The 18,129-nt window shown below is 40.6% G+C and overlaps 1 protein-coding gene across 1 annotated transcript; it reads right to left on the bottom strand.

Moving 5' to 3' along the window:
• Positions 1-7,113: 7,113 nt before the first annotated feature.
• Positions 7,114-15,222, bottom strand: NONO (non-POU domain containing octamer binding). The gene is made up of 11 exons (XM_075184461.1): positions 15,089-15,222; positions 14,362-14,512; positions 13,976-14,169; positions 12,641-12,942; positions 12,103-12,198; positions 11,330-11,526; positions 9,273-9,357; positions 9,094-9,196; positions 8,430-8,469; positions 8,099-8,211; positions 7,114-8,009 (listed from the first exon to the last, which is right to left on the bottom strand). The coding sequence occupies exons 2-11, from the start codon at positions 14,504-14,506 to the stop codon at positions 7,881-7,883; spliced, it is 1,404 nt and encodes a 467-aa protein (XP_075040562.1). The 5' UTR covers positions 14,507-14,512; positions 15,089-15,222; the 3' UTR covers positions 7,114-7,880.
• Between the last annotated feature and the right edge of the window lie 2,907 nt (positions 15,223-18,129).

An 18,129-nucleotide genomic window follows, 5' to 3' on the forward strand; every position in this document is an offset into this window, starting at 1 on the left:
AACGACACACTTACTCCTATGGGGAATGGTAAGCAAGAGTTCCAAACTTGAGAAAGCCCATGCCAATCCCTGGGTGGATTTGGCCAAAGATACAGTCAATCCTGCCTCTGCTTGGGAGACTCCACTGCCCACAGGTAGAGACTGTGAGGATTGTGTGTGGTGCAGTAAAGCAAGGATCACCTACCTTTGTGGACCGTGACATCACCTTTGCGAGTTCAGCTATGGATGGCGCCAGCGATCTGGCCCAGGCCGGCTCCTCCAGGGTTGTCAACACTGTGGTGGCCACACACTGATCACGGCATTCCGCCTCACACACTGCACACAGGGCATCCGTCTCAGTCTGTCCACAAGATAATTTCATTACATTTTGTACATGTCAGGCTTGGCTGGAGTATGGAGGCACAGGGACTACTAATCGGTATTGTTGCCACTGAACTAGCGGGATGCGGAGTCTAACGTGTATTCACCAGGGACCCCCACAAGGGGGATTGGATTTAGCTCCGCAGGGCACGCAGGTCGCGGTCCTTCTAGCCAGTTGCCGGTGTAGTAGCAGAGGAGTCAAATGGTCCAGGTCAAAGCCAATCAGGAACAGACAGAGCCAAAGGGAAATCCAAAGAGTAGTCAGGCGGGCCAAATCGCCGTAACAGAAAGGGACAATCAGAAGAAGTCAGCTAGCTGGGTCACAACAGGAACGGAACAGCAGCAGGAGAATGGTCAGGAAAGCCGGGTCACAACAGGTAAGTAATTCAATAGGTAAGCTAGAGGCAGGAACAATGATACTCTGGCGCCCTAATGGCGCCAGCGCATGCTTTAAATAGAGGCAGAGAGAATTTGATAGGCGCGCAGGGGGGAGCACTCAGAGCACGCTGACCGCCGACAGAGAGCACCCCATTGCCTAGCAACAGGACCCGTCAGAGCGTCTGCGCCCGGCAGGTAGAGGACGGCCGGGGACGCCGCGCCCCCGGTCGAGACTATCAGGCAGCCGTCCCTGCATCGGAGGGAGGAAGCGGGGACGGCGCCTGACAGTACCCCCTCCCCTTTTCACCTCCAAAGAAGGGTTGGTGTTCTCCAGAAACTTAGGAAGGAGACGGAGAGCATGTAGCCTCAGGGACCCTGATCTCTCCTCGGGGCCGTAGCCCTTGCAATGTACTAGGTACTGGATATTACCACAAACAGAGCGGGACTTCAAGATTTTTTCTACTTCGTACTCATCGCCCAGAGAGGTCTTGATGGGTGGAGGGACAACTGGTTTCTTGAAGAATTCGTTGAGAACCAAGGGTTTTAGCAGGGAGATGTGGAAAGCCTTGTGGATCCTGAGGGAAGGAGGTAAAGAGAGTTTATAGGAGACTGGGTAAATAATTTGAGAAATAGCAAACAGTCCAATAAAGCGAGGATCCAATTTCATTGAGGGAACACGGAGTCTGAGATTACGGGTTGCTAACCAAACACGATCTCCTACTTTCAGGACAGGCAAATTTCTTTGATGGTAATCAGCAGCGCCCTTATACTGCAGTGCGGATTCCAAAAGCCTTGCTTGAGACTTGGCCCAGATTTGAGAAAAATCGTTAATGTCGACTGCGGGAACCGAAGATACAGGAGCTTCTAGTAAGAAGGGAGGAGTAGGGTGGTTTCCGTAGACAGTGAAGAAGGGAGAGCAACCCGAGGAGGAATGTAGATGATTATTGTGTGCAAACTCCGGCCAGTAGAGAAGGTCACTCCAGGAGGATTGATGTTCAGAGGAGAAACACCGCAGGAAACATTCCAGATCCTGATTAACCGTTTGGTCTGTCCATTCGTCTGGGGGTGATAATCGGAACTGAACTCCACGATCGGAGATTACATCCTGGGGTCACCCGCGGAGACGGAACACATTCTTTAGGAACAATCGTGCGAGTTCAGAGGCCGAGGGGATTCCTTTACAGGGAGTAAAATGGGACATCTTACTCCGGTCTACCACCACTCAGATAGTGTTGTAACCATGACTCTGAGGTAGATCGGTAATAAAGTCCATGGTGATGCTGGTCCAAGGAGAGTCGGGAATAGGAAAAGGAAGCAGAAGGCCAGAAGGACTTTGTATGGGAGTCTTGTGACAAGCACATACACAACAGGCCTTAACAAATTTGCGTACATCTAACCCGAGAGGGCCACCAATAGTATCTAGAGAGGAAGGCCTTAGTTTTCTTGTAGCCAGCATGACCTGCGAATCTGGACTCATGAGCCCAACTTTGCAAACCTGCATCTCCGTCCTGAAACACTAAGGAGCGTCGAGGAGAAATCGTAGTTGATTTAGTTAGAGCCACGACTTGAACAGGATTGAGGATGGTCTTGTTGTCCAGAAGAGCCAGGGAGTCAGAAATGTCAAAGGATCTGGATAAGGGGTCAGCTTTGAGATTCTTGGAACCAGGACAGAAAGTATTAGTTGGAAGCGGGGGGGGGGGGGGGGGGGGAGGGAGATGCCCTGTTATGCAGCTCTCCTAGATGCCGGAGGATGCAAGCTCCCATGGAGGGCGTCACTCTGAAATTGGTGCCATGCAGGTTCATATGGCTGCCAGAGTCTTGACACTCCTATACAGAGGATGTCACTCCGAAATTGGGGCCTATGCAGGCTCATGTGGCTGCCCTGAGGATGCAAACTCCCATGGAGGGTGCCCCGTGAGTAGGCCGGTCCCACCACCTATGCACTGTTAACCCTCAAAAAGTGCAGTTGCCATAGCTTTCAAGAGGAGCTATCCCCCTGTTCCTTATGGCCATTGAAGTAGACAACAGGTTAAAATAAACCTGCACTGCTTGACTCTACTTCAAGGACAGGATAGAAGACACCCTCCGGGTGTATCTTCTTTCCTGTCCTGACTTACATGCAAGGGGGGATTAACCCTCAGTGTATGCTGACATGGAGGAGGCAGAGCGGGTGGGATATTTTAGGTCAAGGATGCGTCGGACACAGAAAGCATATATGCTGCCAACAAAACACCTTTTGAGTTTGAGGAACAGGCCAGCAGGTGGCGGACAGGGATTTGCAGGGAGACTTTCTCTGACTGCAGCTTCTGGACCTTTTGTTAGAAGTATTTCTCTACTTATCCTAAGATTATCTCATGACAAATGATAATCGGAGCCAATTATAAAAGAAAAAATATAAACTGCTTTCAAAGCCTCCCCGACAAAGGCTAGGTGTACACACTGGAGCTTTTTTTTACCTAATCAGCTGACATACAACTAATTGGCCCAATAATTGGTAAGTCGAGTTAGTGTTTATAATGACACGATGATCAAAACTGAGCTCATTTGGTTGGTCATACTGTTTAATATTTTGCTCCCAGTCACCTTCCGATCATGTAATGTGTATGTACTGATGCTCACGATATCCAGAGTTTACAGAGTCGTGCTCTTCACAGCTGATGCCAGTAATGAATGTCCCCGTGAATAAATGTAGTCATGGCCAATTGTTTTTAGAATGACACAAATATTATTTTTCAAAGTCTGCTACCTCAGTTTTTATGATGGCAATTTGCATATACTCTAGGACGTCATGAAGTGAGCAGATGAATTGCAATTAATTTCAAACTCCCTCTTTGCCATGAGAATGAACTTTATCCCAAAAACATTTGCTGCTGACTTCAGGTTAGAGCAACTATTCCCAACCACACAAGAACAGTGCCTTTTCCAGCATGATGGAGCACCTTGCCATAAGGCAAAAGTGATAACTAAGTGGTTCAGGTATCAGAACATCAACATTTTGGGTCCATGGCCAGGAAACTCCCCCGACCTTCATTCCATTGAGAATGTGTGGTCAATCCTCAAGAGGCGGATGGACAAACAAAAACCCACAAATTCTAACAAACTCCAAGCATCGATTAGGCAAGAATGGGCGGCCAACAGTCAGCATGTGGCCCAGAAGTTGATTGACAGCATGCCAGGGCGAACTGCACAGGTCTTCAAAAAAGTAGGGTCAACACTGCAAATATGGACTCTGTGCATAAACTAAATGTAATTGTCAATAAAAACCTTTGACACTTTTGAAATGCTTATAATTTTACTTCAGTATAGCATAGCAACATCTGACAAAAAGGTCTAAACACTGAAGCTGTAAACTTTGTGAAAACCAATACTTGCATTGTTCTCAAAACTTTTGCCCATGACTGTAGACTGCTGCAGATGGAATAATTCATTGCTCATTATGAGACAGAATATTTCATTTCAGAGTCACAAAAGCTACCGAAATTCGTTAGGACATGTGGATAGCTATAACAAAGCGATTTTAGCCAGTATGACTGATGAATGTTTTGCGTCATTCTCTGACCAGATGAAGAGCACAGGTCTGAAGGTAAATCGGGTCAGTGTGTAAACCGGAATCGCCAGACTGATCGTACCTTCAGTCGTAGGTACAATCGTTTGAGATAATACATTGGTCGAAAAATTCTTCAGTGCGTACCCAACCTAACACCTCACCAGGGCCACATGATATTATGATAGACATCTACACACAAATAATTATATAGTTAAAAAAAATGCTATCCCTGTTTTAAACACTCCTATGAACACCATACGTTAATGTCAGAGGCACATATTGTAGTTTTCCCTGAAGCAGGGGAAGAATCGAAATGATTTAACTGTCACTGGGATGAGATTTATTTCTCAGAGGTCTGGATACATAGTGTTAAGACTACCTATTCATAATAGACCAGAGATATGGATTTTTACACGGATTCAAATGTTGCTATATAATGCTTATCTAACCTATAAATAAGTTGGTTTTTTTTCATTTTGGTAAAATATTATGAAGAACAGATACATAAACAATTTGCTTGACAATGTATTTCCCCCCATGTTATTAATTTACATTCTATGGGGGGTATTCAATTGTTAGCGTTAACGCAAAAACGTGTGCTCAAAAAATATTACCGCTTATAGGGTAATATTGCGAGCGAAAAGCGTTAATACGGTAGTTTGTAGTTTACTCGCGGAATTTGAGCTGAAATTCCGCGAGTAATTACCGTATTAACGCGAAGATTTTTTGAGCGCTCGTTTGAGAGCATTAACACTAACAATTGAATACCCCCTTAAGTCATATAAATATAGTAATTTATTAAAAAATATAATTATATCAAAATATATATATATCAATCCATAATGGCTTGGTACATGAAGGTACTGATAATACATACGAAATGCACCTTTATTATATGTAAAATAATTCAAACTATTTTTTATTCATCTTGACATCTTAAATTTCACTGATTTGTTGCAATAAAAAAAATACCTTAGATGTATCATTCTAACACAATACTTTGGGCTTTTGTGCTTAATCTGATATGACACCTTGAAATTGATTGAAGATTTATTATAACAGTTTTTCAAACAGTTACATTTTAAACCCACAGAAAATTTTGCAGACAGCGTATTATCTTATTCTGTAACACTTAAGATAACTTCTGTATTTTATATTTAAAGAAAAAAATAAAACAGTTTGAACAGATAGTTACTACTACTACACATTTAACCAAACGACTGAATACTGTTAATTAGGAATCCTCTTCTCTATTTTGATTAGAAAGTTACTAGAAATTTAAGGGAAGATAAATTGAAAACCCAACGGGCCTCCTGGGGTTTAAATAAGCCCCCTTTTACAAAAATGAACAATGCCTCTTATTAAATTGCCAGTAGGGTAAAGAAATGTGCGTTTTATATTTTGGAACTGTATACAGCTATGTAAGAATATTACAGACCCACAACAATCTGCCGCATGGAAACAAGATGAGCAGCCCACTGCTAAACTGCATGAAAACAATATTATGCTCACAAAAAAAAGGACTATGGAATCGAAAAGAGAAAGTTTATGAACAGTATACACACAGGACGACTCCATCTACGTTAAAACTTACGTCTTTGAAACTTCATTTTTGGGTTATTAATAACCCTGGGACTTAACATTACTAAAGTTGAAGTATCACTTCTAAATCTTAGTCAAATCCTTTAGCAATAAATGAGACAAGTGTTCCTAAAGGAGTTTTAGTATTACTAAGATCCACTATTCAGTGTGATATATTTATCCTATTACATGAAATTGAGTTTTAGTTTTGTTTAATTTAATTGTTCAGATATAGTTTTTGATTTGCATACATAACTTAATACATGATACATTGTACTAATTGATACAAGAGGACTGTCGGTGCCAAGTTATTAAACCTATTGATGGTGAAAGTATTGATACTACTTATAGTTATTCTGAAACACATTTTATTTAAAAGATAGGATAAAATTTAAGTTAGACTGCAGAATTCCTCACTGCTTCCTTTCCCATATATTTTCTTTGTTAATGGTAACCATTAACAAGATATTATATAGCGCTGAGGATACACTTTCTAAATAGCCCCTTTGTATTTTCTAATCCCTGATCTACCGTAGGATACTGCTCCCGCTATTTGTTTTGGGATACACTAGGATGGGCCTTCTATTTAAAATTATTAGTTGCTATAATAAAAAAAAAAAAAAACTTTACCTTTTGTTTTATGTTATTGTAGACTTTGTTTGCATCATGATGCCCTTAATGTAGAGCACTGGGTAATAGGACGGTGCTTTTTAAATACATACATTTTTTTATCATAACTATATTAGTGACTTTACAAAACCTCCTCCCTTATTTTCTCATAGAATGGCAATACTAAAAGAATTACCTGGAAAAAAAAAGCCATGAAAATGCCATGTCATTACAGTTGGTGTCTGACTGATCTCTATAAAGTAGCTCTATTCCTATGACAGTCATTCAAGTAAAAAAAAAAAAACAAAAACAAAAAAAAACACTGCACTAAAATGGTTTTCATTTGGTCATTTTGTAATGGAAATAACTACCCATTTTGTCAGGACAATTTAAGTCAATTATTTTGGCTAACGCAACTATGAAATCTATTAAAGACCCAGTATATAAAGGCAGCAACTTGGGATACCAAACCATCACCAAGATAGAGAAAAACCAAAACAAACTTTGTTTATACATCACAGCATTAAGCAATTTGCTAAAGTTTACACTTCTTGGTCTAAAAATTAGTATGCAGAAAGAATAAGGTAGCAGACTTAGCAGAAAAGACAACCCAAAAAAAAACAAAGTGGAAAAAAACCAAGACTTAAAATCCCATTTATTTATGAATTTTTTTCACATATCACATTGCTGAATAACCAATAAACTCCTCTTAACAATGCTAAGAGGAGAAAACACTGGGGACGGTGGGATGCCATGAGGAAGATTAGCAGAACACATGACGGAGCTTTGGGACTGAAGTGATGAGAACTTAACTAAAAAATGTATCCCAGCAGGTAACAACCAGGCAAGGTGGAAAATAGTAATAAAAAAAAAAAATTACAAAAACACTACATAAAGTATGGTCCAGTATAGGAGAATTTTTTTTTTTTTTAAAATAAAATATACACATAAAAATGAGCTTCTCCACTAAAGCTCAGGACAGCCTTTAAGGTTGCTACCTTATGAAAAGACAAACCGTGTAATGGACTGAGGAGGCAGGAATGGGAGGCACAGTGGCATTTTACACATTGCAGCTTAGAAACAGTCCAAAAGTGAACTCTTTTCTGCTGGAAATTAAGATTATCAGCAATATCCTTCTTGGAAATGTTCACATTATACAAGATTTCCTGCTCCTAAGCAATACTCCCTTCCCACCCCTTAATCGCTCAACAAAACGTGCCTAAATTAAAAATTTAGAAGGACCAGTCTCTACCTGCACCACTGCAGCAGACTGCCCTACAACATGAACACTACCAATACAAATCTGGTCACACTCGCTTTGGGCAACTCATGTGGCTGATGACTTGATACAAAAAAAATAAAATAAAAAATCATTGGAAAAAAAAAAATAATAAAAAAAAATAAATCAATATCGGCGACGTTTATTAGGGCCAAAGTCAGCTCCTGGTGTGCCACGTGGGAAAGCTTGTTGATTGGCTGCGTTAAGGGCTTCCATATTGGGGGCCTGTCCAAATCTGTCAGCTGTGGGTGGGGTCTGCAAAGGAATGGGGGTGGGAAGTCAACTGCTGCATCAAATTAAATAAAAAGAAAGAAATTAACATTTGAAGGCCAAAATCAACACACCATTCCAATTGCAGCTGCATCCGGCATCATGGCACCAGGCCCAGGTGGAGGAGCGGTTCCAGCAGGGACATTACTATTGCCCAGTGATGAACGGTTATTCATTCCCATTGACCCTGGATAAGACAAATAAATAAATGTATGTATATGTATATATGTATATATATATATATATATATATATATATATATATATATATATATATATATATATATATATATATATATATATATATATATATATAAAAAGGGGGAAGAAAAAAGGTACACAATGTTTAAAATTCTACACTTCCAATAAAGGCGTGAAAGGAAAACAAAAAAAAATTTCAAGTTACCTGGCAGTGCCATCTGCGCCATTCTCATGTCAGCTTCTCTCTGTATATAAAAGCAGAAAAAATAAAAAAAATCAGCAAGATCAAAGAGTGAATTTACTAAGTAAGCCAAATTGACTACCTATGCCAAATGAATTATGAAAAACTCCAAAGAGAACATTGCATTGAGATAAACTAATGACTCATTGTGGCACCATGTACTAACACTGTTACATGCGACTTCCATATTGCTGTACAACATATTGTAAATAGAAGATTGCATTACCACAAGAATGATCTAGTAAATCAGCAATAGGCAACTTGAAAATAGCTCATAAGCCGCAAATTCAAATGGGCCTTACAGAGAAAGGAGAGAGAGCACAGCGCACTCCCTCCTCCGGGTATGCTGTGTGACCACCCTGCACTGAGCAGAGGTTGTCACATGACGCACAAGTCGGCAGCCGCTATTCACACTTATTCTCTGCTCATTAGGCAGAAAATAAGATTGGGAGTAGCCAACAAGGGAACCACTAGTGATTGCTCGGTGGGCCGCCTATTGCCCAACCACTGCACTAGATGTAAACATGACAAATGCATATTATTTGTAAAAGATTGTATGTCTAATGGCAAAAAGAACTATGTATCCCAACATACTTTATTACAGGGAAAGATTAATATTCAGACTCACCGAATCAGGGTAGTTGCTTTTAAAGCCCTCCTGCTGACGTCTGAGCATCTCCTCCTGCTGCCGGCGAGTCTCTTCCTCACGCCTCCTGCGTTCTTCTTCGTGTCTGAAAACAAAAAGCAAATCTTAGACATTGGTGCCCACCTAAGCAGTTCTTGCCAACTGCACAGGAGCTACCTTACCTGAGCTCAAGTTGCTTGCGTTTCTGTACATCTTGGTTGTGTAACTCTTCCAATCTGCGTAACTCCTCCTGGCGCCTCATTAAATCTGACAAAATAATACAGCAGTCAAGTTAGCAAACTTTTCTGATATGTGCGAACACACCAAATGTTTACTTCAAATGGATCTGTAATGCTAATCCTCAACTGCACTGCCTGTAAAATAAAACTTGACCAGTATAGGAGTGTTGCACAAAAGGTTTAAAGGTAATCGAAAGTCTAGAAAAACAGAGAAATCATATGGTTGCTCTTCATATTGTACAGCAAATCAAAAGTATTGTATAAATTTCCCTAGACCACTTTAGGGCTCACAACATTGACACATCTTTCACCATGTCACCCCATATCTTGTCCCATAGATTGTAAGCTTACGAGCAGGGCCCTCTTACCTCTGTCTGTATATATTACCCAGGATTGTCTTATAAATGTTTGTTCCCAATTGTAAAGCGCTACGGAATTTGCTGGCGCTATATAAATAAATGTTGATATCACAAATTCTCCTACTTTCCTTCATACAGTTTGGGCAGCAGTCAAAATAAAGTGCAGGTGTTACATTGGGAGACAAAATAATGGGCTCATGCCCTGCCTGTTGGGAGGTTTGGACAGCAAGTAAGGAAAACAAACAATTATTCTGCAGGCCATAATGACCCTTCCCCACCCCACCAACTATAGCTTTATCTCCTAAGGGGGCAAATAACCCATTTTTATTTTTACCAGCACCTATGGTCACCATTTTTGAAAACCCATTTCTGCCTCATCAGGAAGACATTCCTGAAACACATCTACAAACGCCCTGGCTTTACTAGAAGCCTGTGGAGTTTCTGGATCGTACATGAAACCTCACAACAGGTTGAGCACTGCAAGACACAAACCCTGAAATTCCTCAGGGGACAATTGATCAACAGCCACTCGCACCTTTACTAGATCTATGCAGAGACCACAGAGTGGATTTATAAACATCTCAAGTGCAGTCCATCCTAGAACGTTTACATATGTAATAGTTTCCAGTAGCTCCAAAGCCTACATATATTTAAGGATAAGCAGCCTCCGCACCTTAAAATCATTTAAATGTACTAGTGGACTTTCTTCTCTTAATGACAGTGAGCAAATACAAGAACTGTGACTGAAAAAAAAAACCAAAAACTGAAACATTGACTCCAATAAGGTACGCATATCTGGTATTACTATACTCAAAACAATTTGAGTAATAATTTCAGAGAATGACTCTCAGGCATCTGAAAACAATCAGAAAATTATGGAATTCTTGTTCTGGTAGCAACTGTGTTTCATTTTCTAACCAGTGCCATAAACGTTTTTGCAATGTTGGTAAAAAAAAAAAAAAAAAATTGCTTCCATACAGAAAATAAGAATGGATCTAGTCTTGAATGGTTTAATTTTAAGACTCAGCATATTCAATTAGCTTTTGGATTTGCGGTAACGCGCCGGAACAGCCGCGAAACGTAATACACGGTACCACAATAACGTGGATTTTCGTTCGCAGCCCATAGGGTTGCGAACGAAAATCCGCGTTAATGCGGTACCGTAATACCCGCAAGAACGCGCACTTTTCGCGGCAACGCGCGTTACCGCGAATCCAAAAGCTAATTGAATATGCCCCATGATGCAGTCTTTTTGTGGAATTTACAGAATTAGACAGCGTGTTTTTTAAAGACCATAGCCAAATAGGTATAAGCACACTTTTGCATTTCAGTATTAAACAAATATCCTCCAGAGAAATATACTAAACTGCCTGTTTTAAGTAGTCTGCATTCATCACAATCTCCTTTATTTTAAAACTAAGATAAAGTTACAAAACAGACAAACCGAGTTCTTAAAACTCATATAAGTCAGAACAAATGAGGCAAGGTAGCACCCACCCATTAAAATGGATAAATGAAAATACCAAACAAGGTTCTATGCAGTTTTTTTTCGTTTTGCAAGATTATTATTTTTAATGTTATAGAAAACGAATATAAGTTTTGTTAAACATTTATTTTTCAAAGACAATAAGAGAAGCTCACCTTGCCGCATAAGCATAACCTGATGCTCATGTCTTGCCGCTTCCATCTCTATTTCCATCTTCTCCTGTGCTTCTTTAATATTCCGGTCAACTTGATCCTGCTGCTGTTTCTCCATTTCGATCAGTGCTTTCCAGCGCATTGCATATTCATACTCAAAGCTTCCAGGCTGAGCAAAGCGAGGGGATTGCTCCCTCTCCCTAAAACCAGAAGAGTGATTAGACTAATTTAACAAATCCCACTTCCCCTTTTGGACATCTCTAAAACTAATACATTAAGTCCCCATTTTTCCTGTTTTGTTTACTTAGAGACCCAAGAATTACTTGGTCTCAATATATTAAACTGCTGCTCTGGCAATTTAACGGCTTTGTTTGTGGCTTCCCATGTTGGGACTAATTTGTTGACCTCAGGTGGTCGACAAACTGGGATAGACACTGCATGGCAGCCAGGACCAGTGAATGCTGTCCTCCAGCCTGATACAGTTCTGAAACCAGATGTCTGAAAAAGGTGTGAAAGGAAGGGGAGACAGACAAACAAAAATACCCAAACAATATCCACAGCTTCAGACACTGGCATTAAGCCACGGTAAGGTAAAAGTTGGGGACACTAAAGTTACATTTTCATTGGTTAACAAGCAGAAAGAGAAAATATTCCCTTTCCCAAGACAAATATTGATCAACTTCATATTTCAAGCTACAAAGCACCATAATATTTACTATCAAGAGAAATAAATAATTGCATGTAATTGTCAGGAAGGGAGTCTACCAATAACATACTTATGGTAGGATTGAGTCTTGGCAACAAGTTTCTCAGGTAACCCTTCTTCATCATCAAGCTGATCCATAGGCTCCACAGTTATAGGACGAGGAAACCTGCAAAGAATACAAAAGCAAAGACTTTCAATGCAGAATGAAATGATGGATGATGGACAAGACATGCTTGGGACCCTTTATTTCATGCAGCCATCTGTCTCTTGACCACCTCCCACTAATAAAATGCTTCATACACTTTACAAGCCCAACAACATTCTTTATTGGAATAAGATATAGAGCATGGTTACCAAATAAGGAGATAAGTATGTGAATATTTTGCGCTGTTCCCAATAATTGAAACTCAGATGAAAATAATGCAGTGTGCATTTAGTTGCTGCCAAAGCACTCTATGCTGGTAGGAGATATAAGAGTCACATACCCATATCTACAAAAGCCACTATATCAAGACACAACGTAATGTTTTATATAAGTGTAACTGAGTCTTCAGTTATATCAGACATCAAATGTTTCATGTTGGTATATCAGTGTACCAAGTACTCACGCAGTCAGGAGGTAAGAGCCATCAGCACAGCGATCTAGAGCTTTCCGAGCTGCTGGCTTAGACGCAAACTCGACAATTCCTTTGCCTGTGGGTCTGCCACGATCATCCACAATTACTATAGCTCTTTCAACCTGCCCAAATATGAAGAAGGACTCTTCCAACAGCTCATTAGACACAAACTGAGGAAGGTTCCGCACAGATAGGGCAGCACTGTGGCAGGCAAATCGAACACGCAACTGTTTCCCTCGCAGAGGAAGATTATCAAGCTCTGCCTTAGCTATTTCTGCCAGAGTACGAGTTTCCTGTGGAAGACAAAATAGGAGTTAAGGCACAAAACACACTGAAGACTCTGGTACACTTTTCATTCCACTGGTGTCTCACAAACATGGCCTCAAAGGACATCAATATGGCACACGTTATAGCATTTTATATATTCCTAGAGGACAGGGCTGAGAACCACTGAGAATAGAAGGTAAACATGAATGAAATGACAGTATAGATAGACTTGGAATTCAGTAGGGCACTGTAGATGCCGCAGATTACTATCAAAGCCATTGTAAAATCACTAAAGCCTAGTACACCAATGTAGTAGTAAACCAGGTTTTGAGATCTTGTAATGGAAATAATTACTTACATTCCCACAATTGTTTTTGTGGAGTAATATTACTCCAACTCTTTTAACAGGTATTTCTAGTCAAACAGGAGTGTGACATTATGGAGCATTTTCAATTAGGTCTGGAAATCGCAGTTACGCTCCAGCGAAGGTACTACGCGGTACCGCAACAATGCGGATTTCCCTTTGCCCCCACAAAGGTTTGCAAAGGGAAATCTGTGGTGTTACGGTACCTTATATAATGCGCAGCCGCTGCGCAACCGTGATCTCTGGACCAAACTGAATATGCCCCCTATATTCTTAATTTAACACAATGGTAAATTAGGTACATGCAAATCAATAAACAAACGTCTAATGATATGTTCCTTACAATTTTAAATAATGGTACAACCCCAACATATTTGTAAATAACTTCCAACAGTATTAGAGCATCGCCAACATACATATATATATTTTTCAAAGTAAACTCAGATGTCTAATGATGACAAAGTTTCGCACGCTTATATGTGTATTATGATCCCTGCCTGCTGGCCAACCCTTCAACAAGAATCCAAAAACAGGTAAAATATGGATACGGTTTACCATTGTAGTGTTTTGCATCCCCAATTTCTTCCCCCCCAAATAGTGTGGGGCCACAGCACATGAATTATGACTATTTTCATTAAATCATAACACAGTGGGATATAAAGAAAACCCACAGAACAAATTTAAACATTACTCACCAGCCTGATGAATCCAAAGCCTTTGTCTTTGTGTATAAAGATCTCGCCTGCTTTGCCATATTTCTCAAACATTTTCCGCAGCTCCTCTTCTGTGACATCAGGAGGCAAATTGCCCACAAAGAGGCGGCTGCGTTGAGTGAACGTCTTTTCACCCGGTTTCCGGAAATTCTTCAAATCAATAGTGACTCCTTCATCTAAGTAGCAAATTGCAAAGTATAAATATCAATGAAAATATCCTCCAAGTTTACTTGATAATACAGTGATACTGGAGGAGCACTTAATACTCTTTTGGAATAAAAAATATATTTAAAGATTTTTAGGTTTTTTTGGGTAGTAAACACTTGCATTTTGTAAAACACTGAACACATACTAAGTATCACACTTACCAGGACTGGTTTGCTGTCCATTAGTAGGGGAAGGAGAGTCTAGTTCCTGATATTGATATTGGTGATGCTGTTGTTGCTGATTATATTGAGGCTTCCGATAAGCATGGTTTTGCTGTTCAGTTTTAAATCCCCTATTCCCCTGCATTTTCAGCTAGAAAAAAAATATATACAGCTAAGAAAACTTTCTGAAGCAGATTGCCCCTTCTCATCACTCAATAATTCCTTTCCACCAGAATATTGATAAAAAAATGAAATAATATGATCAGATCTTATATTGTCATCTTCAGGCAAGATCGTGGTCAGATAAAACAAGGGAGAAAAGGATTGTATCATGGAGTCATAGAAACCATTCAGTGACCCATATAACATTAAAATGCAAGGAAAAATATACATCTCAACAAAATTCTAAGTGTGGACGTCGTTTGAAAAATACAATAAAACAATAGTCTTTTTTTTTAAGATGCATTAGTATTTTTACATCAGACCTCACAACATATGAACATTGAACTAATAACATTTCATAGACAAGCAATTAGCACAAACATCAACCGCATCCATGTTCCCTCACAATGCCCCGACACCCTCCTTCCCATACACTGCATGCCAGGTCTAGGCCTGGAGACGAAACCCTGTGTAAATAAACCAGATAGGCCGCCACTAACAACACGGGCTGCTCATGTTCCTCTCCGCCCCACATAACGATATAACGGCGATTTACTCCAGTTACCTGGCTCAATGTCCTCTGCGTAGCGCTCACTGTTCAGATTCAGTCACACGACCTCCCGCGCACCAAAGGAACCTTCTGCGCGACGGAAACAGATCTCAACCAAACTACGACAAGGCCAAAGCCTTTCTCCTCCTGCTATTGGTCTGTATGCCTGTGCAAGGTTCTTCTCGTGTGGCTTTGATTGGTTAAAAAAATTGTCATTCAAAGCTCAAATGTACACCGCGTTCCAATTGGCCTGTCTGAGCTAGTGACGAACATGGGTGTGGGCTACTGGTATCATTGTATTGTTAAGAACGGCAAGTTAGTGTGAGAGTTGAAGGAAGAGAATAATAGAGATATTAGTGCGCACGCGTAAATGGAAATCAATGAAAAGGCAACACAAAATTGGTTACAGGGAAGCGGGCGAGTGTGGGGGCAGGGTTGCAATATCTTTAAAGCAATCGTCATCAGTTGCAAGATGTTGCCTTCACCACTTGCGATGGTGTTAAGCTAAGTCTAACTGTCCATCTTTTTTTTTCTTTTCTACATGGCTATTTTTTACTTCTGTATGGAAAAACGTTGGTTTCATTTACAAAATTGTTTAACCTGTGTGTTCACTTTAGTGAGTGATAGAGTATATGCTTATAGATTAGCAATCCCTGATATATGTTACCTTGCATCCCAGGTTTTTTCGTGTGCACTTTAGTGCATTTATTCCCACTGATATGGAAAGATAATTCCACTTTCGGTACTTGTGTACTTTACGGACTTTTTAACCTTATTGTATAGAACTTTTGGTTACGTGCACTGCTACTTCCGATTCTCCGTTGTTGATTCTTCGGTTGTTTTTTTCAGGCAAAAACTGGAAATATCTTCCAAAATCACTTCGCAAGGATCACGGTTATTTAGGCTAGTCCTCCTCATAAACTCGGCCATGTACGACTCAAGAAAATTCCTGTTCGTCCCTCTTCTTTTTTTGTTTCCCCACTTAGCAGATCCCCACATCCTTTCAATCTTCTGTGTATTTGCCAGCATTTTGGGATCCACAAAGTTGAAGGTGTGATTCACGCTTACATGCTGGAAACCACTGTTACCGATATCCGCATAAGCTTTCCAACAATCCAATATGATTGTAGTGCCAGGTCTGATCCGTTCTCTAATAATGGGGAGGAGAGTAGATGCTGAACGGTTTGGGACGAGGAAGACAAAACATTCATTGCTTTCTCTGCACTGAGTCCTAAAAGTACACAAATACTCCACTTTCTTTTGGGAAGTGGAAATATATTGGAAATACAAAGCCGTTATGTTTAAACTAATAGTATTCATGTTCATAAAAAAAAACATGCCTCTTTGGGGGTTCATTTATCAAAAATGGCCCTAAAGCAGCCTGATCACCGAATGATAATATCACTAGGCCCCTGATTCATTACTGATCTTATCTGACGTTTTTTGCAGCTAATACGAAAATCGTCTTTGCGCATGCCCAGAAATGGGAGATAAGAAGAAAAATCTGTGTAAGTTAAGAATTTCTTAAGTTAAGATGAAAATCCTTCTTTACTTAAGAAGTTCTCCGACCACTTAAGAAAAAGGGTTGGCTCCAGGACCCCCCATGCTCTGTCCACATTATCAGCTCAGGTTCTAGATAGACTAACAAAGGCGGGTAGTAGGGGAGGAATAACATTCTGGTACCGCTATTTGCAGTCCCTGGTCCCAGCCTCCAGGATTCCAACCCAAGCACGTTGGAAGGCAGATATTGGCCTGATTTTCACTCTCCAGCAGTGGGAAAAGATCTTCATATCCTCACACCGCATGTCTAGATGCATTAATCACACTGAAATGCATGTTAAGCTCCTCAATCGGCTCTATCTCACCCCGGATCGCCTTCATAAGATATGGCCAAGTCAGTCTAAATTCTGCTGGCTTCAATGTGGTCAGATAGCAGATGTTTATCATGTCTTTTGGACATGCCCGGTGATTCAGGCGTTCTGGGGCGAGGTATCCACTTTGATCTCGGAGGTCCTGCGAGTTTCTATCACTCTTGACCCGGAGGTAGCCCTCCTACACATATACCAGCCTGTGATCCCTAGCTATAAGCGCTATGTATTAGGTCACATACTAATATCCGCTAGAGCAGCAATAGCTCAGAACTGGAAGTCCCCTGCTCTCCCCAGCATCACTAAGGTCGTGTCTAAAATCCAGTATAGTTTTGAGATGGAGACAACAGATGTGCCCTATACGTCATCCGCCTCCAATCCAATTTTCAAATGGTTTAGCTGGCACGAATATGTCACAGAGGGCTCCGTTAGAGCACGGGAAGCCTCAAATCTTTCACCCTCTCCCTCTCCAGCAGCCCTCATAGAGGAACCCCAGCTTAATGAATAGGTTCTGCCTGTGTGTTATTTGAGCTACCTAGGTTTTAATGTGTCCCCATTTGGTGTACTACAAGAAAGACCAATGTGTATATCTTATTTTTGCTGTTCAAAGTAATGTGCATGTTATAAGATCGCTGTTTCATTTGAGTGACTTCCCCCCCCCCCCCCGTGTGGGGGTTTCCCCCCCTTTCTTCCCTTTTGTTTGTTCCCCCAATTGTACTTGTCCCCTTTTCTTTTTTCTGTACCCCATTTAATTTTGAAAATCTCAATAAAAATTTATTGAAGTAAAAAGAAAAAGGGTTGGGAATGGATGAAGAGCTTTGTGTTTTTCTTAAATTCATGCTTAACTCTTGTTAGATCTATTTATCTGATCCAAGTTTGCCCGTGGTGTCAAGTATATCTGGAAGCGCTTCAATCAGCTGGAGAGAATTGACACAGACCAAGTTCTGTATACAAGGAATATTCTCTGATTTGTTGATACAAAGATACAAGTTTCTATAGCCTACTGAATAAATGAAACCTACGTCGTAAGCATACTAAGTCTATGAGAAGCGCTACTAATTAACTATCTCACGTATTCTTGAGGTGTTTACTTTCTCCCCCTTCTAAGGACAGATGAGCCTATTATTCTTATCTCAGGGGGAGATGGAGGTTTATCTCCTGTCCGCCATGTCCAACATCATGTGCACA

Source organism: Mixophyes fleayi, chromosome 9, assembly GCF_038048845.1.
Source record: "Mixophyes fleayi isolate aMixFle1 chromosome 9, aMixFle1.hap1, whole genome shotgun sequence".
In the NCBI taxonomy this organism is placed as follows: Eukaryota; Metazoa; Chordata; class Amphibia; order Anura; family Limnodynastidae; genus Mixophyes; species Mixophyes fleayi.

Excerpts from the sequence above, each read along its gene's own strand:
- NONO (XM_075184461.1), bottom strand. The coding sequence starts at position 14,506 with ATGCAGGGGAATAGGGGATTTAAAACTGAACAGCAAAACCATGCTTAT. Across the intron at positions 12,943-13,975 it reads GCTTTGGATTCATCAGGCTG|GAAACTCGTACTCTGGCAGA; the intron begins GTGAGTAATGTT and ends TGTCTTCCACAG. Across the intron at positions 8,010-8,098 it reads ATGCAGCTGCAATTGGAATG|ACCCCACCCACAGCTGACAG; the intron begins GTGTGTTGATTT and ends ATTCCTTTGCAG.